At 49.5% G+C, this 27,072-nt stretch overlaps 5 protein-coding genes across 5 annotated transcripts; 3 read left to right on the top strand and 2 right to left on the bottom strand.

Annotated features, from left to right (window-relative positions):
- Positions 1 to 1,171: 1,171 nt before the first annotated feature.
- Positions 1,172 to 8,404, top strand: FPOAC1_001952 (uncharacterized protein; the record flags this gene model as incomplete). The annotated part of the gene is made up of 3 exons (XM_044846539.1): positions 1,172 to 1,318; positions 1,856 to 1,945; positions 2,051 to 8,404. 3 exons carry the CDS (start codon positions 1,172 to 1,174, stop codon positions 8,402 to 8,404), a joined length of 6,591 nt encoding a protein of 2,196 aa, XP_044712455.1.
- A 964-nt stretch (positions 8,405 to 9,368) lies between these two features.
- Positions 9,369 to 11,187, bottom strand: FPOAC1_001951 (uncharacterized protein; the record flags this gene model as incomplete). The annotated part of the gene is made up of 4 exons (XM_044846538.1): positions 9,369 to 9,642; positions 9,695 to 10,221; positions 10,274 to 11,107; positions 11,173 to 11,187. The coding sequence occupies 4 exons, from the start codon at positions 11,185 to 11,187 to the stop codon at positions 9,369 to 9,371; spliced, it is 1,650 nt and encodes a 549-aa protein (XP_044712454.1).
- A 1,831-nt stretch (positions 11,188 to 13,018) lies between these two features.
- FPOAC1_001950 (uncharacterized protein) lies at positions 13,019 to 13,897 on the top strand (the record flags this gene model as incomplete). The annotated part of the gene is made up of 2 exons (XM_044846537.1): positions 13,019 to 13,160; positions 13,251 to 13,897. The coding sequence occupies 2 exons, from the start codon at positions 13,019 to 13,021 to the stop codon at positions 13,895 to 13,897; spliced, it is 789 nt and encodes a 262-aa protein (XP_044712453.1).
- Positions 13,898 to 19,861: 5,964 nt separating this feature from the next.
- On the top strand, positions 19,862 to 24,334 carry FPOAC1_001949 (uncharacterized protein; the record flags this gene model as incomplete). The annotated part of the gene is made up of 1 exon (XM_044846536.1): positions 19,862 to 24,334. One exon carries the CDS (start codon positions 19,862 to 19,864, stop codon positions 24,332 to 24,334), a length of 4,473 nt encoding a protein of 1,490 aa, XP_044712452.1.
- A 697-nt stretch (positions 24,335 to 25,031) lies between these two features.
- On the bottom strand, positions 25,032 to 26,430 carry FPOAC1_001948 (uncharacterized protein; the record flags this gene model as incomplete). The annotated part of the gene is made up of 3 exons (XM_044846535.1): positions 25,032 to 25,994; positions 26,048 to 26,283; positions 26,346 to 26,430. The coding sequence occupies 3 exons, from the start codon at positions 26,428 to 26,430 to the stop codon at positions 25,032 to 25,034; spliced, it is 1,284 nt and encodes a 427-aa protein (XP_044712451.1).
- Positions 26,431 to 27,072: the final 642 nt, after the last annotated feature.

Here is a 27,072-nt window from a genome sequence, read left to right as displayed (position 1 = left end):
AGGGTGGACAAAGAAATTGTCAGGTGATACAGCTTTTGATGATCTCTTGGGGATGGAAATGTCGATCCAATGTTCGGGCTCTCCGGGTTCGCAGTTGTCTGTCTAGAGTGAGACAGCCCACTTACTTCATAGCATGCCATATCATTCATTCAGAATGATCATTTGTTTTACCCATGTAACAACCATGCTTGCCCCGCTCTCAAAAGTTGAATGACGGCGGCATAATAATGTCATGGTCATTGAGGAGTTTAAATATCAAGATATTGACTGTGCAACAATGATGTTTGGGTAAGGTTGTGTTCTGTTCCAGGGTAAGTTGCCTCTGAGCGGCAGGCAAATACCATGATAATCTGGAACAGCTTAAGCAGATCTCCGAAACACTGGTTGTACATGGAAGCTGAAATAACTCACCAAGGAATGCGGGAAGTGGATGTTGAGATCTCGGTACTGCATTCCGGCGCCACCAGTTCTAGATACTTCCAAAAGACGTCGTCCCAATTATCATTGATGGGGGTATTTTGCGGGTCGTACAAAGAGCGGTATACTTGTCCAGTTTTGAATGGAACGCTCATGCTCGGCAACAGAGATCAAGCGATAGTATCCTTGTTTTGGTTCCTTACTGGACAGAGGGTAGCGAACGAGATGAGGCTCGATCGTGATCTATGGATGCCCAACGGGCGGGCGATATTGTTTTGCCCTGCGTGTTATGACTGTACTTGGACCTTCTCCGCAGTTGCGAAAGTCTAAATGCACCAGAACCTTGGATATTTGATGCACCTATGGCTGAAACAATGAGTCTGGACGGATGGCCAGGCCCTCCTCTTTCTTGTCTTTTGACTCTTTCTTTAGTCAGTCGTCGTCAGCAACGAAAACAAGGCCGTGTGGTGTTTATGAGGCTAGTAGCTGTTTGGCCAAGACATTAATAGAGGGGTTACCCATGTCGATGTTATTTCTGCTGTGTGTTGTGTTGTTCAATGGAAGGCTGTCTAGTGGACTAAATTGATGGTAACGCAACATATCGGCTATTGAATATGTACAACACCAGGTACACATGCAAAATATGTGGATGAATAGCCAAGTCGTATCCTCTTTGAATGAAAAATGAAAAAGACCCTGAGGATCAAGACACTCCAATCTCGTATATAAAGCAGCTCATCATTGTCGATCTTCAATGTCCGAAGCAAATACCGGATTGGAGAAAATCGGAGATCGGATTGGGCCAGACACGGGAGGCTTGGATTTGTTGATTATCTTCAAGGGCAGTCTAGCCTATCACAAGACTCCCATCATCTTTAACCCACTAAACCATGGCCAAGGGGTTACATGGAAGACCCACTGAAGCCCTGGAATAGTCCCTGTCAATCAGCGCCACATCCCACTATCCCTGACCCTGATAGGTGGGATGGTGGCTTAAGTCTTGTTTACACTGAGCTACCAGGTGGGCCCCATTTGGTTACCTGGGACACCCGCGACTCAAGTCCACCGTCAACGACGCAACCTCCAAATTGAATGGAGGGCCCTCTCCAACGCCCAACGAGTTGAACGGCATAACAATCTTACTGTACCTCTCGTATTTTTTTTTTGGAGAGCCCTCCATTTCCTGTCATTTGTACAAGGCTCTTTGCCGTTTGATTGACTTTGTCATCCCCGGAACCTTCCCTTGTCATCTCGTCATTTTCCCCTCCTCACCCACCTACCTACCCACTATCGCTTTTCCATTCCTCCTTGCGATTGCATCAAGCATAGCCCAACGGCTGCTCCGCCTTTCCGTCCTTTCTCCAAAACCTCTTGTAAACCTTCGCAGACGTTCTGATACGGTAATCCGACGATACAAGATTGACGGTTTCAACGGTAGCTTATCGCCAAGGATCGAGAGAGCGACTTCGGCCTCGACTTGGACCCCGACCGCTTCTCTGCGACCGCACAGCATGTTATCAAGCTCCAGGTACGAATCTTGCGCGAGCTCTCCTACCTTTTATACATCAACAACCATGCTCGCCCACGCGACTGCGTTTCGCCTGAACAACAGCTCACCACTTTCAATTTCTAGATAGCTGAGATCATGTCATCACCAAACCCGGCCTCTCCAGAGGAAGCTGTAGAGGAAGCCATTCTAGATCCCGAGACCCCTGAGAAACCCACCGAAGACAACGATGAAAAAGAAGCACCAAAGTCGGCACCGCCCGCTGCGGCCCGCGGTCGCCCGCGTGCCAAATCAACAAGAGAGCCAACACTTCTTCATGATTTCCTCTTGGGCCGACCCTCAAGATCACGGCAGGCGGCTGAGCGCCAAAGGAGAATGAGCTTGGAGGCCGTCAAGGCCGAACTGCGACATGAAATGAAGCAGTCGCAAGTGAAACGTGTCCCACCTCCCAACGGCGTCAGAGATCGAGTCAAGAAATGGCAAAAAGCCAACGCTGCCGCTATGGAACAGACGCCAGATGATGCAGCGACCGAACCACCCGATGTTGCATTTGATGACGAGGATTTCCAAAGTGTGACTGAAGAGGACCGGATCCGTATCAAGCTGAGGAAGAAGTCCAAACCACCCAACAACAGGACCAAAGAGAGTCTGCCCATTGAAGAAGAGGAGGTTGCGCCGGAAAAGACACCCATCAAAACTCCTGTCAAGACACCCGAGCCACCACCGCCAGTGGTAACACCAAAGATCGCAACACCAAAAACGCCGACACTGAAAACACCAATAATAAAAACGCCAACAACAAAAACACCTCTACCAAAAACCCCCACAGCAGCAAAACAAGTAAACCCGCCGCCTAAGAAGCGTGTTGTTAGCGATGAGCATTGGAGAAAGAATCGCAAACACGGGGCAAAAAAGACATCCCCTGCCAAGATCCCTGCCCCAACCAAAATACCAAAAGACTTCATCTTTCGCACCCAAGCTAATCCCAAGGTTGCCAGTAGAGTCAAGGCTTGGGCAGAGATGGTTGAAATTCCGGACCCACCAGCACCGAGAAGTCACAAGTCTTCCAAATCAGTGGGTGCAAGACCGTGGATGGATGATACAGATAGCGACTTTATGAGTGACAGCGAGTTGACAGTAAGCAACGTCACCAGCAGTCGAGTAACCGCGCAACGGTCTGCGAAGTCAACACCGGCACATGATGACGGGATTCGAGTCAAGCCCGTGCGGAAGAAGAGACAGAGTGGTGATGGTATTCGGGTTAGAGCCATGAGAACGAATCTCACTGACGACGAAGGAATTCGAGTAAGACCTATGAGCGACATCTCGTCCAATGCCGGAAGTACAGTGCGGAGTGTAAGATTACGGCTCAAATCTGCTCCTAGCTCGCGAAGACCTAGTATGAGCTCCGTGAGAAAGGAAATGAAGAAGCAAATGACAGACACTCCCAAGAGCGTTGGTGCAGAGAACGCCGAGGCATTGAGCAAGAAGTTGAGCGAAGCCATCGAGGATGGCTCAGAGTTATCCAAGACAACGAGGACGAACGATAAGTCAGATCTGTCAAAAACGGCACCCATCGAGGTTCTGGAAGATGGTTCCGCGGTTGATACTCCTACGAAGAAGAGAGCTGCATCATCGAGCAAATCAAAGCCACGACCCAAGAGTTACCAGCCTCCTACGGCCAAGCAAAAGGGCAAGGAGACATGGGTACCTGATGATGATTCTACTATAGAGCCATCCCAGCTTGATGGATCAGATTTGTCTTCTAGTCTCTTGGCAAAGTCCATAGCAGATATTCCTGGGGACATTCCATGGGGCAACTCTGCTTTTACTGAACTCGATCTTCCTCTACGTGCTCGTGGAGGGCCGCTTCGAAGCCGCCCCATCCGCCCTGCTAGACCTGCCAAACCTGAAAGAAACACGAGCTTCAAAAACATGCCCAAGGTTTTCAAGAAGGTCATGGAAGGTGCCAACAAGATGATTCATGAAATCAACGAGCATCCTCCTCCAAGGGATGCTGTACCTAACAAGCCAACAAGCATTGAGAAGTGGCTTAATACCACTGTCGACCCTTTTGTTGAGGAGCCTAAAGCAGAGCCACCCACAACTCCTTTGAGTGAGGACATGACAGATGAACCGTCTTCACCTGAAACGATCAAGAGCCATCATCGTACATCTCGTGTCGAGAAGAGAAAAGTGTCTTCTGCATCCACAAGCAAGACAGAAACAGCGGATAAAGCTATTCCAAGTGAGCCGTTGCCAGCGACTCCAGAGCCAGTACAAGAGCCTGCGAATAAGAAACCTCAACCAACTCCTTCGCCGAAACCTACACCTGCTAAGGAACCAACACCAGAGCCTGAGCTCCCGAAGAAAACTACCCCCAAACCTGAGCCTAAACCTGAACCAAAGTCTGACCCTGAACCTGCCCGAGAACCTTCTCCAGAGACAATCACAGAGCTCTCGACAGACCTTTCGACGGATCTTTCAACTGAGCTTCCAGCACCATCGCCAGTGTCGTCTCCTGAACCAGACTCCAAGACCAAACCGAAGCGTCAGGACACAAAGTACCCCGCAAAGACATCAGGCCTCACAGGCTTGAAGAGAACCAAAGCGACACGGAGCACGCCTCCTCCTCAGAAGTCTGGTCCCAAACACTCGCTTTTTGGTATGCTGAAGGAAGCATTCACGGGCGAATCAGTAAATTCTCTTCCCAAAGTGAAGCCTTACCAAAGTCGAGAAGAACGACCATATGACGATGAGCCTCAATCAGTATATGCCGATTCTAGATACAATGACTCTCGCTACGATGATTCGAGATACGAGGAGTCCAGATACGATGATTATCGATACGAGGATTCCCGTTATGACGATGAACGCGCTTACGAGGACTCCGAAAATTGGACGGAAACTGAGCTATCCAAGACTGAAAAGTTGAGAAGCGTCAGATCTGCGTCTCCCGAAGAAGAACGGAAGACACCGAAACCCCAAAAGACACCAGAGCCCCCACAACAAATTCAAGAGCAGACCGAGGAACCCGAACAGTCTGGGGATGCTCGAGCGGCTCTGCCGTCAACGCGTATGGCGGGGCCGCGTCTCCCACCGCCAACTAGGGGTCAATATGAGTTGTCAACAATCCTTTCCGAGGAGGGCTCTAGTGCTGTCGAATCGGATCTAACGACCGATGTCACCCAATCCACTCTTACGCAATCCACAGGTTTCACAAAAGGTAGTCGGCGTTCGAATTCGCGTTCGAACTCCAAGAACCAAGGTTCTGGTCTCAAGAGGCGTCTGACACGTCACTCGGATCTTGTATCAGTTCTCTCACTTCCCGACGATAAAAACGTGCCCAGCGCCATCATAAGTAACCGCTCACGACCAAGTATGCGAAAAGCCCGAGGTGGGGCTAACGATGTGACGAATGACGATCTGCTCAAGGAATTCGCCGAAGATGAAAGTCTTTATCTTAGAGAGTTGAAGACATTGGTCTCTGGTGTTATTCCAGTTCTTCTACAGCAGGTCGTTAATGGCGACAATGGAAACGAACTTTTCGGCTCTGGTGGCCAAGTCACCAGGGCAGACGCCCTTTCAAAGTCTGTCGTGAACATGGGAGTTGCCCTAGAGAAGCTTCAGATGGCCCATCGCAAGGCTCCCATTCAAGATATTCGCCGACTTGCATCATGGGGCCATGGAGTCGTGCCCATCTACCACAAGTACTTGGACGCTTGGAGACTGGGCTTCCAAGATCTCGTCGTCAATCTCGCACCAGTGGCCGGAGTGTTGGACGATGAAGATTCTCTCGTCGGTGCTATGCCACGGAACGATGCTGGCGATATTATTGATGCCGCGGGAGAGCGGGTTGACGTGGCCCATCTGTTGAAAAGACCTTTGCTCCGACTCAAGCAAATCACCAAGTTCTTCAAATGTGTTGACTCCATAATTGGGACCAATGACACTTATGATCTTTTGAGTGACTTTGAAGATCTACAAGAAAAGGCCCGTCGACGACACCGCGAAGAGACGGCCAGATTGACAGATGAAGATGCAATCAACACCGATACTACCAGATCGCGCGACCTGCGAACCCTTGGTCCCATGGATGATGTGTACATCGAGCCATCACGACAAGTCAGCGCCAAGGACTTTTTCTCTCTAGACTTGGCGCACTCCAATGGTCAACGTTTGGAGTGCCAGGTTGAGTTGGTGCACCGAGACAACCAGCGCTATCCTGAAGACAAGGGTGACTTATTGATCCGTGAAAATGGTGTCAAGGGTCGATCATACCTCCTGTTCCCACCGGTTCCTATTGAATTGATTTCAGCCAGAACAGGAGACGGAAACTTTGACATGGTTATCATGATACGGGGAACACATAATGACAGGCCATGGCATGAGCTACTCACACTCACGACCGATAACGAAGATCAGATTCTGGACTGGCTCGACATCCTCCCTGTCTCCCCCGTACCCCCAAGAGAGCCAGAGCCTAGTGTAATTGACGATGACGAACCATACTCGCAATCTCGAATGCAGGATGTCCCAGTGGGCGTTCGAGGATCTTCTCGCAAATATTCGGCTCAATCCCTGCGAAACTCGCATTCCCGCCGCTCATCTGCTGCTGAATCACCGCCAGCAAGCCCAACCACACCCAAAAGGTCACTTCCAGCCAGATACCGTCCTCGATCAGCCTCACCAGTGACTTCTCCTCCTCTGAAGTCTCCTGATCTCTATGATTTGGCAAACCAGTACGATTACCAACTCGAGGAACGGCCCATGACCTCTCAGAGTATGCAGCCTGATCCTCTCAATATCCGCAAGAGTGACGTATCTTCACGAGATGATGGCGCACCACCACCACCAGCTCATCGAACCTTTAGTCCCAGTCCTCAACCTACGGCCAAGTCCAAGTATTCCAAGCCCCCTCCTCTGGAGCCTCCAACGAATAGTCGTGTCAAGCGTCGCACATCCTCTCCGCTTAAGCATGAATACCTACCTTCGGACCAGTCATCGATATCTGGCACTTCTGTTACAGAAGGAAGTTATGAGAACACCGAGGAGGAGGACTACACCGAATCAGACTACAGCTACGATACTTCCGACGATGACGATATTGAGAGCGTTGATCTGCCTGAGACCGAGCTAGGAGTTAGTATCAGGGATGACGCCAGATCTCGGGACTACGCCAGAGATGAGCTGGAGACCTTGCATGAAGAAGAATATCCCGAAGACGAGCCAAAACGTCACCAACTCCATGAATCCATCCTATCAGGCCCAGCAGATAGCCTGACACCTTCCAACTCTGCCTCTCAAGCTGGCCTATACGGGCAAAAGATGGCGCCGGAGGAGAACGTCCAAAGATACAGTGCCATGATTTCAAGGTGGTCTGACAAGGGCATGTGGAAAAATATTGCGGCAGACAACCTTTCAATCATCGTCACTCCTGGATTGATTGAGGCTTACGCTGTCCACAGCGGAGCTGAGCAAGGGGACAAACCAATGCTTGCGCTTGATCTCACTCCGTTGGTGCTTATCCGTCAGAGCACTGCTGTCGATCTTGAAATCCGCTCCTCAGTTAGATCGGACTGCCATCTCGCTAACTCCCACAGCGGAGGAAACTTCCGTTTCCGATGCTACAACGGACCTGACTGTTACAACCTTTATATGTCTGTTCACCATTCTCGTCTCAACAACCAAAAGTTCATCCAACTTGAAAACGAAGCACGATTCAGTAGCTTCGGTGAGCACAAGCCACCTGTCGCGAATGATGATACCAGCAGCCGACGACGAAGCTGGTTTAGTCGCAAGAACAGCTACCGTGGTTCAGTTCGTGCACCTACTCAATCTTACGATGGTGCAAGCACTACTCCCTCATCTACCCTCTCCGCCTCCAGCTTCCTCAAGAGACTCACTGGACGCGGACTCCCCTTCAGCTTGGCCCGTTCCTCCGTGAAGCGCAATAGCCGCTATGGTGGCAGCAACACTCCCGGATCTTCTTCCTATGGCGGCAACACTCCCCGCTCACCCTCCATTAGTGTTGAGAACAGCGGTCGCGGACCCTCTAGCTTTGGAACAGAAGATCTCAAGATCCGGCTGCACCTTCTCGTCGCAGCCGCCAAATGGGAGGACTTTGGCAACTGCAAGCTCTCCATCCGACGACCTCCTCCAGGCTGGCACCAGGCTCTCCGTGCCGACCACGGTTTGGAAAAGCGCGTAACTGTTACTACTATTCCACGCAAGGACTCAGAGAAACCAAAGATCCTGCTGGACGCCGTTCTGGGCAGCGGTTGCTTTACGGCAATGGGCAGCCGCGGTATTGTCTGTGGTGTCTGGGAGGAGATGAAAGACAGCAACGGCGTTGTTGGCGTTGTTCCGGCTACGGGCCCGACAGGCGGCAATGTCAAGAAGTGGTGCTTCCAGTGCGCCAGTGTCGCCGAAGCAAGCTGGGTGCTAAGACTTGTTCACCAAGAAGTCATGACCATCTAAAACATACCCGTCCGATTTTCTTTTTACTACCTTTGTTGCCCTTAATCACAAGCACATTCACATGTCTAGGGATTTCCCAGACTTACTGCATTATTTTACTTTTGATATCCCGGTGTTGCCTCGCACACCATCATTTCTACATTTTAGTCTTCTTTTCTCGACGCATAGCATGGCATGCTTTGAGACTTAACGATACCACATTTCTTGAAACCTTTTTTAATCCGGTTGTGCATACCATTCTTGTTGTTTCGTACATGCATCTAGACATGGGTGGGTGGCGTCTCGGAGGATTTTACCTGGGCTCCTGGTGCAATTGCGGGCCCAGGGGAGTATATCATCAGCATGATTTTGGTGGCTACTATGAAGATATCGGGTTGTTTATCTTCTACCGAGCATAGCGGAAGAGAGTAAAGGTATATGGCGAGGAGAGAAGTGGTGGTATATAGCGGATGACAATAGAGATCAATTCACAAACCAGTATCCTTGAACAAATTTCAGCTTGGCAGTGCCTTTTCGTTAACCAATGCCTGACTACCCTGACCGTACAAAAAGCATCAAGCCGGAGCCGCGATTAGACCATGTTTATTGAGCCACATTGCTGGACAATTTGCAGAATAGAAGCCAGTCGTTGGCCTATCATTGATTTCAAGTCTTCCAAAAACAACTCCATTCCCAACCCCGACGATGTATGCCATGCCGTCGTCGAACCCTGTTTGCTAATACCTGCAACGAGAGGTGGGATATTTTAACTGTTATACAAGAAACTCCCTGCCACCGATCAATATGCTGTTTGATGCCATCCAAAGACAAATATTTTATCAACAACAAAAAAAGAGAGACCACCCAATCTATAAAGGCGTGGTGGCTGATCATCCTAAAACACGAATACAAGAAACATCAAATGTGGGTGAGTGAACATAACCCCTGTTTACCCATGGAAAAGAAAATGCAGTGTTTCATAAGCTCATGCAGCTGGGGCGACGGGTTGTGGTTTACCGCCATCAACAATAATCTGCTCGTGTATGCGAGAAGCTGTGTCTCCAAATTCAAGTCGTTTCCAGGTCTTGATGCGGGCTTCGTTGGTATCAACCTCAAATAAGCGTACGCGACGGTGGTAGCCACCGTAACCAGCGTAGCCACCAAAGCCGGAGCCACCAGCGTAACACATCCACAAGGCAGGGGTCTTTGTCTCGCCCTCGCCTATTAAAGATAGGGAGCAGTAGTCGTTGCAGTGATCACTATAGAGTTGGTAAGCGTTTGCGATAGACTCAGAGACTCCCTCAAACTTACTGTCCTGCGCTGACCATGACTACGCCCTGCTCGACAAGGGCATCGCGGAAACCAGAGTTATATACAGGGGCCGTAACTCCCTCTTTCCAATCACCAACACGAGGTAGTTCTGGGTTAGCGTATTCTGTAAGAGGAATATGGATAAAAGCGATATCCATGTGTCGACCAGTGTATTCGTTGTGGTTTTTCTTGAGACCAGCGGCTGTCTTCTTGAACCACTCTATCTGGTTGGGCTTAACCCAATCATATCCAGGAAAGTTGCGCTCATCGGGCGTGTAAGCGTGGGTGTCTAGGAGGTAGATGGTCAATGCAGAATGATCTGTCTTCCCACGGGCCAAGACTTCCACATAGTAGTTGCCAACGCCATCGATGTCAGCTGGCCCGGCGGTGGAAAGGGAAAAGGGAAGGCTCTCCATGATTGCCATCTGCGCCTCACGAGACATGGTCTTTTCATCATCATGGTTCCCGAAAATGGCAGCATAGGGAATCTTTCGTTCAATGAGGAGGGAGACAATCTTGAACATGGCCTAGAGGATGTTAGAAATCAACACTGTGAAATGGAAGGAGGATCACACTGACAGTCGGTGCGTCTGGTGCTGTGTCTCCATTGACCTGGTCACCGCTCAGTACTACCAAATCGGGCTTCTCGTCATCTAGGACCCGATTGACGAAGTCGAGCGTCCTGGGGTCTGCCTCGCATTTTCCACCGTTGTAGGAATCGGGAACAGCTTCACGGCATGCACCCACCCCGGTACTGAGATGCAGATCACCGATCTGCATGATCTTGTATCGTCCATCGTTGCGGATCCTTGGTGTAGGCTTCTTGGCCTCTCGGACTGGGCCCCGGCGCACCGTCAGTTGGACGCAGAGCAGGTTACCACCCGTGTTTAGTAGCAGGGGTGTCCCCGTAAGAGCATATCCGTCTCTTGCCTCGACAGCATCATCTCCAAAGAGGACATCAATATCGGTGACGGCCTGCTTCGAATCACTGGCCTTTCTTTTGGCCGAACGCTTAATCCAGATGCCTGAAGGACGGGATTCCCAAGCATCGTCTGTTTCTCCCTTGGGCTGAGGTTGAAGCCTGCCGACGGAAACGTCCACCACAACTCGGTCCTCCTCGGTAAGGTCCTCCTCATGTTTGCGCATTACATACAGGTAAGCACTTGTAGTCCAGGTCCTTCCGAGATATAGGTCCTTGTCGACTCGGTGCCACTCTTTTTCGAGATCGCAAGAAGAAAAGGGATTGACACTTGAACATGTGACTATTGTGACATCGGTGACGATAAGTCCGGGGTGATGGGATGGCATGTAGCCATGAATCGAATTGGGGAGGACACGATAATTGCGGTCGAGGAAAGCAATGACGAGGAAGGTAAAAATGGCGGCGCCAGCGAGCTGAGCAGCTGTTCGAACCTGATAACAAGACCATGGTTAGTCTAATGGACCTACGTAGGAAGCCAAAAGATGGAAGGACTCACAATTCGTCGAGTCATGATGTAATGATTGGCGAGGTATGGAGATCAACTCCTCGGTAGTGATCGCTCAAGAGAACAGTAGCTGGAAAATGCGAAACAACTTTAAGTAGAGACAGCCAGGTATTGGCGATGGGAACGGGTATTCGAGAGCTGAAGGATAGGCTGAACTTTTCGCATCTTTCAAGGGGTCGGTCGAATGCTATTGCATGATTCGGAGAGGCCAAGAGGAGAGCAGCGATGACAGGACGAATGTGTCCGGATGTTCGGATCGAATCCAGGCAGTCTAGACTAGACAGTTACGATGGGTTGTGTATAGAATCGGTATTTCGCAAGATGTTGATGATGTTGGTGTCGATAACAGAACAGTCGCAGCGTAGCGATCGACAAATCGTGGGGACGGGAAGAGGGGGCACGAGACGAGTTAAAGTTGTTGGTTGAGTTTAATAGAGGAAGAAAAGTGGCGAGCTAATATGTAGAGTACAGAAAAAGAAACGGTTACCGAGATGAAACTCTTGACTTGAATCAAAATGAGGACAAGAGAAGGAGGAACCCCTCAACTTCCTGACCGCAAAAATAGGGCCAAGGCCAAGAAATCACTTCAAGTGATACTGTACGGATACGTACGTTTTGTCTCCTTCTTCCCCTTCCCCTGGTGAATTGTGAAAGAAAAAAAGGGTACCTTGTGTGGAGCAGCTGGGCTGGGATACCTTACCTAGTTAATACCTACTAACCTAGAGGTAATAGTCAGACTGGCCTGTTTCAACCTCTAAGAACCCGCAATCCGGGGAATAAACTCAGGTACCTTGACTTTAATTGCACTATTAATTAACAGTTCTAATGACTTGTAACCATTCGACTCTATTGCATCAATAAGTATAAGAGGAGAACCTGCTTCTTCTTGCACCTCGGATCTGGACTTCCGAGACCTCCATCTGTACGATTCTCGCACAAGCACAAGCACAAGCACAAAAAGAGGTTGCTCAGCTGTACAGGCCATTTTTGGGGTTACATTGATATATGCACTCTAGCTGCGGCCACGTGAGGCCCTCGACAACCATCCGGCAAGTTGCTAGGCAGAATCATGTGGTCATGTATTATGTAGGTAGGCAACCAGCCTTTCTGATTCAAGCACTCGTTCAGAAAGGGATGCTAATGCTAGCCAGTGAAGGAATGGTGCATCGGACTACGGGGATGCACAGTCTCGGGGATCGGACGGAAAGGCGCTCCATTTCATCCTTGCTGTGCCAAGCCTATCAGTATTGTGTTTCAGTGCACATTCTGTCCAGAATGACTAGGAGCATCCAGCCAACAAGACTCATCACTTAAGTTGTTGGTTACTCCAAAGGCCTTCTAATCCAACGGCTCTACAGATAAACAGGCTGGTAACCATTAAGGTTGTACCGAATGAGGCCCCCCAAACGGCTACTGTAGGTACCGACAGACAAACAGCTGGGCTGCTAAGATACCTTTAGAGGTAGCCTTGTTTTGGAGCTTAGGTGGTCCGTGCTCGATCATCTCCCTGCGAACAGAATAGAATTTATGAGTGAGGGTTGACAATAAATTAGAGCAAGAAACAAAGCAGTTTCAGTGCTTATCTGTCCATATTTTAATATCGAATTCTGGAACCAAACAAAGGCAAGGAGCGACCCACTAAAATCTCGAATCCAACACCAAGCGTCATCCCCAACCGCGTATCAAACCTAAGCTTCCATTCTTCTTCAATCCATTCTTTCTGAGCTTTCAGTCTCTCGCGCATCAATATCGCAATTGAATCACTACCTACAATCCAAATCGCATCCTCATTTCGAATACACAAAACGTCCTTTCAACTCCCCTTTCTTTCCACACCATGGCTGAATACTCCACGCTTAAGGTGCCTGAGCTCAAGAAGCTGCTGGCAGAGAAGAGCCTTCCTCAGACTGGAAACAAGGCTGATCTCATCGCGAGACTCCAAGAGAGCGACAAGCAGTCCGAGACAGAGGCGAAGCCTGGTACGTCCACCGATCCTTAGATTCGCTCCCAATTCCTCGCGCGCAAAGTTCGTCGCATCCAAAAACAACGGCTAATTGTGTCCTTTTCAGCCGAGAACAAGGAAGACGAGATCAGCTACAGCGATGATGAGGCTCCCGTTGCACCTGCACCTGCACCTGCACCTGCGCCTGCCGCTACCGCTCCAGCTACTTCTGAACCCGTTGCCGAGGCTCCTGCCGCCGAAGCCGCACCTGTCGAACCCACAGAGGCTGAGGAGCCTGCTGCAGTAGAGGCGCCTGCCGAGACCGCAGAAGCGCCTGCTGAGCCTGAAAAGTCTTACGCCATGGGACTATCATCCACTGCTGCGGACGACGAGGCTAAGAAGCGTGCTGAACGTGCTAAGCGGTTTGGCATTGAGGAGGATGAAGACGCGAAGAAACGCGCTGAACGTGCAAAGAAATTCGGTCTTGATGAGAAGGAGTTGGCTACTACCCTGGACTCTGCTCTTCCCGAACGCTCTCGAAAGCGAGGTCGAGACCGTAACACCGAGACTGAGGGAAGCCGGCCGGACAAGCGACAGAGCATGGATAGGAGAAACGGTCCTGGCGGTCGACAGCGAAGAGGCCGTGGTGGTCGCGACAATGGTCGCGAAGGCGGCGCTCGAAAGGAGGGTGCTGCGACCCGAAGTGGCATCCTTAATGACCCAACTGAGAAAGCCAAGGCAGAGAAGCGCGCAGCCAGATTCGCCGGGAACTGATCCATTGGACAACACCAGTGCCGAAACAAGGCAGAACAAATTTGCATGAATGAAGCTTCTCCAGCTGTACAACAATTTTGCTTTTCGTTTCCAAGCGCAGATTATCAAGGATACTAAATGAATAAAGAGGAAATCGGCGTTTTTTTGGTCCGCTCAACTTCACTTTCCACCAGTTATAGGCTTCTTGGTCTGGAGAGTCCTCAGCCCACAGAGCACAATGTTGTTGCGAATCAGTCTACGGTTCTTGAGATGTCATCTCCTGTACACTGAGCTGAAGCGAGGCTCAATACTAGCTACGGACTGTTGAATGGTTTGCTGTCGGCTCCAACCAGGATATTGCAGTGGATTCTGGTTAACAACTTGCCCTTTGAGGAAGTTTCTTGAGCTTACGAATCCCTCCTCTTTGGTAGGTATCTAGGTAGGTAGTTAAAAAGGACACTTTGATAAGTATCGCATACAACACAAATACCCATAGCTCCGAGATGTATCGGTACAGTAGAATAATAAATCAATTCACTACCACAAAATTTCTCCTATCTTTAAGGTGTTGGGACACGGTGGCCCTGCACTTGAACTGGGATCATCCTTTGAGGACGGAAGGAATCGCACAATCCGAATGGTTATCATCCAAACTAAGGATCAGCAAGTCTCCGAGATCCTGAATTCACATCGATACTATGGAGATCAATCAGCGTAACCCTTTTTATGTTAGCTTGGTGGGAGACGGCTTTTCGGATACGAACCGAAGATGGATAGTTAGGTCCAGGCTGATCTGAAGCTTCACATGGATATCCACTACGACTCAACACCATGACCTTGCCAAGGTCCCACCAAGGATACAGCGGGATTGAGCTTCCAGGACGGGGAAGTCTCCTTTCAGCTCTAGCTCCCGAGATATTTGTGCGCCGTTGCACGACTGCTGGGGCCGCGGTGTTGGTCTTGCGATGCCCCTATTTCCAGAGTCACTGGACTACCAATGCTGCAGACTTGATGAGAGGTTGACTACGTTGCTCTAAGAGGCCTCTACAGAAATTCTGGGAACATGAAAGGGGGGATTTCTTGCTTCTGCAGGACTGGTGGTAAGTTCAACATTCAGCTGTACTAAGAGGTCATGGCTGGCGAGGTAAGCAACGGAACAGGAAAGATAGTTCAGTAGTTTTCATAGCTCAACCCTATATCGGCCGGTAAGGTTTTTGCGTTATATATTTACGAATCATCCGAAATTCTGATGATCAATCCTGTTGGGATCGAAGATCTATGCAAGTGGCAGCGATTCGTGAATGTCTCCAGCCATTGAGCAGGACAAGGAAAGGGGAAGGGGTAGTAGGCCTGGATCTATCTCTAGAATCTTGCCTGATTCATTGATCGGAACCATGAAGCACATGATGAATAGCTCCAAGACGTCTGGGACCAACGAGGAACATAAACCTGCGGCTGCGTTAATATCGCAATCCTCAATGGGCTTGTAGTGGGTTGAAGGACGCAAGCCACTATCTCCGTTCTCGGACGAGTTTTACTGTCTACCGAATAGTGCTAGACAAACGTGCCATGGCTCCCATGGCTCAATGGCCAACGGGGGGTTCCAAGACTATAAAAGCGAGATGATATAAAGATGGCCAACAACGTGATCCTCTGGTTGTCATGTTTCCCAAACGCTTAGCTTCAAGACGAGTCTCAGACAGTAAACCAATGGCAATGGCGAAACCCCTGCGCACCCGATAAGGCAACCCTTGTCGCCGAGCCGTCTGGCGGCTATGGTTGGCAGAGAGGCGGCTAAAGCAATTGGGACTCCAGCTTGTCTCCAGTTTCTGTTGGACGATTCAGAGCCTTTCAAGCCGACCCTTTTCTATGTACTTTGTTCGGTGGTGTCCACATGCCTCCAAGCGAAATAATGGCTTTCAATTAGTATCAACCTATGTAATAGGCAGGGCTGTAAATATTTGCAGGCTTGATGAGTTGTCAATGAGGCAAACTGCAGAGGTTCTGCATTTGCATTTGCATTCGCATTCGGCGGTTCTCGCCATTCACCGCTGCCCAAGGTAGAGAGTACTTGAATGTTGAATTCGAGTGACTTTGCAAGGGTAACCTCAAATTCAACCATCAAGTCGTGTCTCATTGGCTCGGTCAACTGACAAGCCACACTGACAGGGATGATGTTCTCATCGTCTGCCGGAGTGGCCAGCCACGAGCCATCTGCCACGTCAGTTGAAGCCCGGAAAGCAGGGACACCAGCCTTAGAAGATTTCTTTGACAAGGAATAACTTGTGGCGGTCATGATACTGTTACTGTTACTGGGTTTTCCTGTGGCGGAGTTGTCTACTGCTGCATCTTGTGCATAATGGGATGCCTCTCTGATAACCCACTTTTGGCAACATGTTCCTCATCGTGCAGCAAGATCTAAGACTGATCCAGGAACGAACGACATGCGTTATTGCTAGTTATTTCGACATTGTCCGGTAATCGACGTCAAGACGCGTTTGCCGCCTTGCCAGCGCATTCGCCTTGCCACTAGCTGACCTTTTCAAAGAGCTGTGAATTCTATTCTCAGCTTAGCAGCCAAGGCTAGTTAGTTGCACACACCGATCTTGGGACCCAACTCGGCGGTTTAGTTACAACTCTCACCGAACGTTTGGGACGGTGATCTCGTGAGAGGGCTTTTTGTGTACTAGGTTGATCTACTACCGCCGATATGGAATGCTACAGGTAGAAAGAATGCCTTGAATGTCTTGGAATGACGTCGCCACGACCGCCGACCGTTTCATTTGGACTTGCTTCTTTGGTCTCGTGAGCGTTTTTGACGCTCAGTGTTGACCCGTCACGGGGACTAACACCGGATGGCGGTGAACTTTACTTTAACCAATACGCAAATTCGAGAATTAACGAATTCTTTGCATCGATATGAGATCCGCTTAACTAAACATAGTTTTGTTGAAAATGTCGACAGAAAAAAATAATAATCGTACGTGAGCTCCCTCTTTGATCAAGGCCTTTGCCGAAATATAGTGAATCCTTGTCAATAATTTAACGACATGGGGTTTGAACTGCTGTGAGGATTGGCGAACAGGTTGAGGGGTATTATGGATCAATCGTTCATAGTCATTATTTTTTATTCTCTACTGCACAGCAGGAGAAAGAGTCTGTGTCCATGTCCCTATCATGGAGTTTAATCTGACGAGTTGTGGAGTGAGACGAGGGCATCTTCATCATTGGTAGAAAGTCCTTGATCTACGACCAATGGAATCATGGAGTCGTTCGGCCATGGCGACTACCAGGCGCTTTGCGTACAGGATTTTAACGAATGAGAACAAGGGTGAGAGAACAAAGTCCCCGTTGTCCGCGGGAAGAATTAAATTCAATTCTCAGTCATGACATCCATGGCTGAAGGTTGAACCGGTTTTTCCTTCTCTGCTGTCCAAGTGAAACTTTGTTGAAAGCTCACCGACATGTTGGATATCATGGCCAGAGGCGTGCAAACAGCATTCATTATTCCCGCGTCTATCTAAACGCCGCTCGGCACCAGCGATGGTTAGGTACAGTAGTGATGCTATTCTTATCCTGCCTGTGACTACAATGGACCATGGCCTTTAGTTTGGCTGCATCTGCAACTACAACTGCAGCTCATGCAGCTGGTCTGGGGCTGGGAGGAGGGGATAGACATGGATGGACATGGACATGGACATGGGCATATTTTGCCCCCGGATCTTGACCCTGGTCTGGTCATCGGAGGACCGACGACAGGTGCACGGTTGTGTGACTTGATTTGAGCTCATCTTATTCTTGTCATCTTGCGAAATATCGAAACACCAAATACAATTTGAGATAGCCATACTACTACAGTCAGATATTATCATCCTTCAAAGGATTCATCCGTTAGAGTTAGACTTTTCCCCATGCGGGGCGACTTAACCAACGGACTCGCCCGTTAAATCGTTAGTCCAGGTCCCAACGGCTCTTCAAGGTTCAAATGAAGATGCAGTCGATGAAACTCAACAGTTCAAAGCCACTCATGACTTGATCCGAGGATCTATGCATACAGGTTTACCAAGATGACATTGTTATTGCCTGTAATTGTGATGAACCTACTCGATGAGGGAAATACTGGCGTTTTCTGCTGCTGACGCCCATGATAACAAAACTGAACTACAAGGTGAGGCTATAATTTGGGGGCAAGACATTCAGAGACATGCAGGTTAGATCGGCCTGTAAGAGTGTGCCAAAGTGAGACATTTTGATATGCATGTCTAAGACATGCAGATGCCTCGCAACGACGTCGCATATTGTGCTGAAGAAGAGAAGAAAAAGGAAGAAGCGCCGGGACTATCACAGTCATGTCGTTGTTCTGTTTCACACGCACACACCCTCACTTCCTCGCTTGATGGTTGTGTCAACGGGTTTTACACTTCGGCTCCGGAGAGATGGGATAGATGCATGGATAGATTTACGTATCCTTGGCCAAGAAAACTGAGTCGTCAGCGAGAAAAGATAATCTGTCAGTTGCGTAGGCTATTTGCCTTTGGCTCACCCCCTCTTCAACTATCTTCATCACCCAAAGCAGACGCAACCAACTTGAACAACACCCACAACTCCCCGGCACCCGCATCAGTTTTTGGTCAGGCTTTTTTATTGTTTTGTTTGGATATTAAATCTTATTCGATACCAAGTTTCTTACTGTTGTTTTTTTCGTATTTCCATTTGGGGTTGTGTCTTACCAACAACATAATATGTTTGTCCATCCATCATCCCCCTTGAGTACCGTATTGAAGCTCAAGATTGGATGATTGGACGTCGGCCCATCCCTTTCAGGACCGCTCCGCTACCAACGGTGAAGATAGTCCAGCCCATTCTCAACTGTCCAGTCATTTTGATATATCTATTGCTCTTCTCTTCTCGTCTCTCATTCATATTGCCCCACTCATCCCCAAGTGTCTCGGTCTTGGTCTTGGGTCCCTACAAAAGTGACCAGGATTCGCAGTGCAAATCGCTACTAGGATGTGATGCCCAATCACCTCGTCTAGATGGCATGAGACCTTTTCTACTGGACAATATCGACATGCACCCCGAAGGAGAAACACGGCGCAGTTGAATGTATAGGCTCCGCTTTGGCTATTTCCTGGCTGACCAAACGGATGACTCACCCTAATAGAGAAGAGAAGGGAAGAAAGGCTTTTTTTTTTCCTACTGCACTCCACTCAAACCAAAGAAAGATGCTACGTACATACATACAATACGATACGGATGCAATGTCAATTGCCAGGCCAGGACTGACCTGACCAGGGCTATGCCTGCAGCACGCACACTCATTCTATCAGGGGTCAAGACAAGGATCATCCTTTGCAAAAAGGATACGCCACATTCACCTCCCAATGTACCCTCACCCTCTTCTTCAGGTACTCATGTACCGCATGTCATTGTCCACTCATGATCATGACCACCCCGAGGAAACTCGTCCATTTCATTGCCTAAATACTACATAGAGTATATGCTCCCGTCTCGGCCCTCCCCGCTATTATTATCTGTCTTGTCTTGTCTACCTTTTTTTCCCTATATTCATTCTCTTGTTGCCACTTCCTGTCTTGGATTTCCTTTCTCTTGTTTCTTTACCTCTCTCTAATCGCCTACACAAATTACCTCCACTTACACTCCAACCTTTCGAGGCACGCTACTACTGTACTATACACTCATCACATCAACCGAAGCGCCTACTCTCACGACTACGAGGTTTAAACGCGGCTTTATCCCACTCTTCACACCATCACCTTGGAACTAGACCTCTTCGAGCTGATTATCTATCCACACCATCACAGTGAAAGCCAATTCCCCTCCACACTAATAACGACGACGACTGCTCGCTCACTCGCTCTACTTTTTCCGATTAACGGTCCTTGACTCTTTTCATATACAACTCCTTTCGTCCCCGGTGAAATATGGTAACAGGTATACCGAGTCGAGTTTGAAGGTTGGAAGATGGATTCTCACAGATTGGGGTCTGGTCTGCCAGCCAGGCCCTCGGAACCATCTCGCATCAGACGGCCTGCACTTGGATTTGGATACGCCTCTGAACCAGGACCTTCATCGAGTGCTTCAAAGTCACTCAACAGATCAGCAAAGAGGGAAGAGGTTCCACGATCATTGCCCAAACCTTCTTCCATGTCTCGTCCAACACCAACTACCAGGGTGACTCAACCTACTCCAACTACTTCTACCACTACTCGAAGACCTTCTCTTCCTCAACCCATATCACGACCTAGCATTAGTCACCAGGCCCAGTCGTGGGGGTCATCATCTACTTCAACATCCACTCGATCAGCTGTCAACTATCATGGGGCTTCCGGATCATCGTCATCTACACAAAGCATTGACAACACAAAACCCAACCCAAATGGCTTGCGAAGGAAGAAGCCATCACTCTCTGGTGATACCAACACTACCCGCAATGGCTCTTCCCGAACCGATTCTTCTTCTTCCTCCTCGGCCCAACACAAACGACATGGATCCGTTGAGCCTATATTTGGCTTCCATTTGGACAGAGAACTTACCAGTAGCCCTGCCGAGATTCAAGTTGCTGAAGTCGTTGAAGTAAAAAAGCATACCAGGTCACCAGTCATCTACCCTGAACTGGACCGTTATCGAAACATTCGACGACCCTCGGATGGCTCAGATAACCGAATCGAGGTCCCATTTCGCTTAGCGACACACGACCTGCCGCCCCCGACTCCAGCCAGTCTATTATTCTCTGGGACTAGTGGAAGCCCATCTACAAGGTTCTCCGAGTCACCTGGACCAGGGCCTTACAGTCGCGACACTACGCCAACTTCAATTGCATCTCAATCACCTTGCCTGCTTGCACCTGTCCGCAGTAATCAAAACAAGGGCCGCCTTCAGAGCCCTGTTCTCAACAGACCTCCTGTAACCCGAAGGACAACTGGTAATGAAATTGAGGCTATCCCTGTCGACCCTCATGATCTAGCAGCCGTGAGGGAGTCTCTTACTTCCTCATCATCCAACTCAACTGTTCGAGAAGCCACCATCAAGAAGAAAACCAAGAACTTGCCTCCACCTCCTCCAAGCCCCCCACCACGCAAGTCTTCACAGTACTTCCGGGAAGATACCTCGTCGCCGAAGTCGGTGCGCAAGGTGTCAAGACCTGTTTTGCGATCACCTTCTCCCGAGAGAAATGCCCAAAACTCTGCCTCCCCAAGGGCCAACCCTCCTTCGAGGCCCAGTAGAGATGGCACTCCCGACATGCAGTCCCAATTGTTCAACCCGGTGCCAATCATTCACAGCAACCTCTCTACCCAGTCTCTCCCAACTGAGCGACGTGGAAGCGAGTCTGCCGTCGCAGGAGCTCTTTCACCACCGAAGCCTCAATTCACTCACTCGGGACGGACAGCATCGACTTCCCAGCTTCCCATCAAAGGTGAGGTATATGCTCAACCCGCGGCTAAGCTTGCCGCCGAGTCGAAGAAGGGCAAAAGCACTGAACCACCTCGAATGGCACGCACACCGAGTCCACATGTGTCTAGCTCCTCTTTCTCGCGATTCTTTGGTCGTAGAAAGAATTCCAGCACAGCACCACCCGAGAAGCCTGAGAAGGAGAAGAAGCTTATTCGCAAGGGTCCCGCAGCTGGCACTGGCCACGAAGGTTATGGACGACTCGGTGCTGCTAAGAGACGTAGTGGCAGTATCAGCAACGTGGCTCGCAACCAGGCGTCTCAAGAACCCCGTTCCAGCAACGATTCCTTCTTTTCAGACCGTATGAACCCAGTAGTCATTGCTGGAGGTGAGATCATTGAGAACCGAAATGCCAGCTCTGAAATCTCCCGAAATGGAAGTTCTCAGAGTTTGGCACATGATGACGCAAGGCTGGGTAGTTCTCAGTTGCCAGTCTCTTATCAAAAGCCCCGAAACACTCTCTGGCCATCACCCATGTCGCGCACTCCTCATCCTGCTTTTGGATCTCGTCGACCCTCTGAGAGCAGTGACTCTGAAGGTCCCACTATGAAGTCAACACTTGCTTTCCGACGATCAGTTCAGCGTTTGCGCTCCTCTCCTGACGACCCTCTGAAGCTACCTCAGCCTATCAACACTTCTGGTTATGCATCTTCACCCATGACTAGCTTCGACACTAGCATCATGTCTGATGATTCTCATTTTGAACTGCAGAGGGAGATGTCACATGAGGTAAAGCCGCATCCCGTGCAAAAGAAACTTGTCAAGAGGCCTCGCTCGCCTCGCAAGTGGAACTTGTTTGGCAGGTCAACACAAAGCCAGCAGAACAAGCAAGGTGAGAAGGTTTCGGCTACTGTCAAAGTGGTCGAAAAGAAGCCCTTGGCCTTCTACGCCATGATGGACTCGTCAGAACAGGAGGACAGTGAGCCGATGGATATTCAGGATGTCTTGCGGGCTGCTGAGGTTTATTCCAAGTCGCCCAGTGTTGGTAACACCCCTGAGCTTTCCCAAGGCACACCAGAGATGCGATCATCAAGTGACTCTCTGACACGGCCTGTGGGCTTTGTGCAGCCCTCAAGAAGGGCAAGCGCCGAGATCAAGGCCAGAACTTGGGTTCCTGTTATTCAACACGGCGCGGCGCCAAAGAAGCTTACATTGCAACCTAGTGCGCAACCGACCGTACCAACTGTCAGCTCTGGTCGTCGAAGCAGACTTCCTCAAGTTGGAAGGATTCCCAAGGTCGTAAGCAATCGTCCCGAGCATGAACATGTATCCCCTATGAGCTTTTCTCGACCTTTTAGAGCCAGCATGCACTTGGCTCCTGAGACCCTTGATGTTTATGATCCAGACTCAATTGCCAAGGGCCCTTCTCCTTCTAGACCCTCCACTCCTGTTCCAGAACTCACCACCGATGGTTCAACAGCGGGAAGCACCAACAATCCTTCTTCCCGAGATTCTATTCCTCCTGAACTGAACCGAGTGGAGAAGGAGTTCTTGGCCTTCTCGCCCCGCAAAGACTCCGAGAGCACCATCGGCACATCCAGTTCCAGCTGCTCTGGTATCCTCGCATTCTCTGGTTCCACGGCTGTCATCCCACAACCCTATGATCCACCTGTAGAAGACGAGGTGTGGGATGAGTACGACGACCTTCTTGAGGACGATGTCTCCAAACCACTTCCTTCGGCAACGTCCTCAAGGGGCACGCCGTTCCACCTTGAGACTTACGAGACGAAGCTGGCTAGCAAGGAGAAGCCTCTGGAGTCACCGACAATTAACTTTGACAAGAAGGCGATTCGTCAATCCAAGGCAACGACCATTTCCAGTACCTGCAGCGCTGATATGACCGAACGCTTGAGAGCGGCTTTCCAACCTCACCCAAGCCCAACTACCCCCTTCCCAGCTGCAGACCTTGTCCCGAGCAACGGCGACCACAGCAAGGATTCCGAAGCCGCTACAGCTGTTGAGATGTCACGACAAAGCAGTCGATCGTCTCGCAAGACAAGACGATCTGATGCAAGCTCCTCTTCAGAAGACGGATCACCACTTGCACAGGTCAACCTCAGAGTGGGATCAATGACGGTAAGCAAGTGGCTGACTTTTGGTCATGTCCTCTTCAGCGATGTTCGCCACGAACTTGTTCCCGTTGAAGGTTCCCTCAAGCGACACTCCATCTTGGTCATTGATGGCCTTGGTAATGATGATTGGTCTTTCTACGCTGCCGAGACATACCCAGCTGCTACCTTCTTCAACCTGTCACCTCGTGCCCCTCTCCCCGAAGAGTTGAAGAGCGCGTCGTCAAGCTTTCCACTGAGCCCCCCGAACCACCACCAGATTCAGTACAACTCTCATCTCGACAAATTCCCCTTTGCCCCTCAGAGCTTTACTGCTGTTGTGTACCGATTCCCTGTCGCAGCACCTGAGGCTTACTACCGCAGCATCCTCACAGAAGCTCGTCGCGTGCTGAAGCCCGGGGGTTTCATCGAGTTGTCCATTCTCGATGTCGACCTCAACAACATGGGTAATCGGGGTCGACGAACCGTTCGCCATCTCAAAGAGAGAATCAATGAGAAGACTCCTGATACCAGCCTCGGGTCCACCGCAGATCTCATTGTACGGCTGCTTGGTAAGGTTGGTTTCACCACAATCAAGGCAGCACGTGTGGGTGTGCCTGTGGCAAGTACCACCACCCGATCGAACGGCAAGGCCGACAAGGGCAAGGGCAAGGGCAAGGCTGCTGCCGACCAGCCGAGCCTGTCAGAGATGATGAGTGACAACAGCCCCTTGGCTGACGAGGGTATCACCAAGATGGTCAGCCGCGTTGGCCGATGGTGGTACACACGGTGCTACGAGAACGCAGCAGAAAACACTTCTGGTAAGAGCATCTGGAGCGACAAGTCTCTGCTCTCTGAGTCTGAAGAGCTTGGTACAAGCCTCAAGCTCATGGTTTGTTGCGCACGAGCTCCCCTCGAGCGCATCACCAGTGTTTAAACACATTGTTAGCACACATTTCTTTTCTTCCCCTCTACTTTTTCCTTACTGGTCACAAAATTGCACAACATACCCAAACATAATTGGAAAGCATTAAAGGTTGGAAGATTCCATGCGGCGCGAGCCCATCACCTCAAAAAGAGGCCATACAAAAACAAAGGACACAAGATCACATTTACCTTTGACGATACAAGTTTTCTTTTCTTTCTACACTGAGAGAGTGTAGCTTTTTATCTTTCTTTATCTGCTGGTTTAATATTCGGTGCCGCAGGTCGGGGTTTGACCACGCACTGGATGCAATGGTATTTTGTCTATTTATTTATTTCTGTGTGGGAAAAAGTTGTTTTTAATTCTTGATGGAAATGCTGGACATTGACACTCCGCGCAAACAAGGGGGGATAGGAGTGCAAAGGAGGAAAAAAGGAGGATGAGATGCGATTATGAAATCTTGATGATTGAATGTGTGGAGGATATGACTTTTGATATTTGAGCAGCATGTTGCATAGAGATACCCATTCATGCTTTGGGAAACCAGAACGATATAGCAAGCGACATATTATTATTCTTTCACTGTGACCAGTCTCCTATCGTGCCTTTTTATGGTTCTCTCTATGTGCCTAATGTAACAAGATGACTACTTATACAAATTTGCTGCCATGGAGCAAGATATATGTAAATGATGCAAGTATTGTTGATATCATTCAATCTTTGTCGACTCTATCTCGACAGACTCGATTGTCTCTGCAGGCTCGACAGGCTCGACAGGCTCGATTGTTTCTTCAGTATCAGATACATTCTCTTCTCTAACAGGCTCAGGTTGAGCGAGCGCCTGGTCATTGGGCCATCGTCTGTAAACACCTACAAACCCACCGCCGGAGAGGCGATCACCGACCTTGGGCCGCATTACCTGAACAGGGACTGCTTCCGGGTCTGCTCTTGGGACAACAGTTTTGACATCCCATTCTTTACCGCCACCGGTATCAAGCACACCGTCCGCTGTAGTTGATACGTCGAGTTCAATAACCCTCTCCTGGCGCAAAGGCTGTTTCGTTTGCGAGATCCATGCTTGAAACCGGGCGATCTGGCTAATGGAAGGCGAAAAGACGACAAGAAGGCCGTTGGGGTGAAGAGCCTGTATAACTGGTGATGCGTAATCCTCGGCTGAGGGAAGGTCAAGAATGGCATGTGAGAATACAGGCTGTTCGTCTGTCTCGGCAAGACGAGACGTAATGTAGTCGCTGATAGAGCCGATATGAAAATCCACGGTGGGATAGTATAGGGAGCGACGATATTGCCGCACTAGCTTGTTTGCAGCGCTTGAATGTTTGGCATTCTGATCAAGAGTGTGAAGTACGGCACGGCGATTTGAGCGATAGGTATCGAAGGTAGCTTGAACTTCGTCAGATAGGTCAAGACTGTGATCTTCAGATTTGTAGCGTGCAGTGCAGAGAGCATCTCGTAACATAGGAGGTACAGCAGGGTTTGCTGCGTTGAGGGCGCGAGCCAGGTGCAGTGTCAAGCTTCCCATTCCTGTACCAGCTTCAAATATCTCGAACGGTGGAAGGGGTTTGTTGGTTTCTATGTCGTAATCTTCTTCGCTGGGTTGAGAAACGTTCAAGTCGAGCAGTGATACAATGAAGCTTGCGTGGTGAGGGTAGATCTAGACAACAATTAGATTAGTTAGGGCCATTGTGAATTTATGTCATTCCGTACCGGTGTAGCATGTCGTTCGCTGTTAAGGATGTAGGCGCCCATGGTCGGTTCATGTATATCGACCTTTCGGTCGGAACTGTCAACTACACTGTCGAGCACACGACGACCGATAAGATCGGACGCGTTGATGGTAGCGCCATATCCAAGACGTATACGAGCATCCGGGCGAAGAGGGGATGTAAGACGCCATTTAGGACCTCTGGTGCCTTTTTGTCGCAGAAACAGAACGTCGTTCTCTGGATAACGTAGAGTTAGCATGATGAGTCGTTAACAGGTACCAATTGGAGAGTTTTCTAACGTCTTATTATTCGTGAAGAAGAGTAGAGCCGCTGGCAGGAGATGGAAGAGCTGCCTGCAAGGGCTGAAGGGCGGGTTAGGCGCATGATGGCGGGTTGAGGGTGGTGGAGTTGCCATGATGAAAATCATGGAGGTTTAAGTTTTGTGCCGGGAATAGATCGGATATACGGCACACTGGAGGGGCATCATGGTGAAGGTTAATAGGAAATGAGCAAAGTTTGGAAACAGTAAAGGTTTTAGTATATGAATTGATGTCTAAGGTAAAGGTAAAGGTAATGTAGTAGTAATTACTTTGCGCCACTATTGATAGTGTTTTTTTTAGGCCCGGGGGTATCGCCTGCCCTCTCTTGGAGAGCTTTATTTGCATCCTTCCTTCCTTCCTTCCTTCCTTCCTTCCTTCACACATCTCCCCTCCCTCACCTTCCTAATTTATCTACCTAGTATGCCATCGCAACTTGCACTGTCATCTCGAATACCATACCATGCATTATTCTTCCAAACTCCGTCATCTTCCCAATCTCGTCTCATCAGTTACTATTATACAAAGGGTGTCGTTTCATAATCAACAAAAACCAAAATGTTCAAGGATCCTATCCCGTATTCCTTCGCGTCGTCCCAACTACCTCCAATAAACTCCGGTCCATGAGACGTCAAAAAACAAAAAGAAAACAATGCTTGGTACCAAGACTCCAGGCTGTGTACATATCATTGGGATCATGATTGAATCC

The sequence above is a fragment of the Fusarium poae genome, chromosome 1 (genome assembly GCF_019609905.1).
Source record: "Fusarium poae strain DAOMC 252244 chromosome 1, whole genome shotgun sequence".
Lineage (NCBI taxonomy): Eukaryota > Fungi > Ascomycota > Sordariomycetes > Hypocreales > Nectriaceae > Fusarium > Fusarium poae.
The sequence above is the reverse complement of the archived record's forward strand: the minus strand, read 5'-3'. Positions and strand labels throughout refer to the sequence as shown.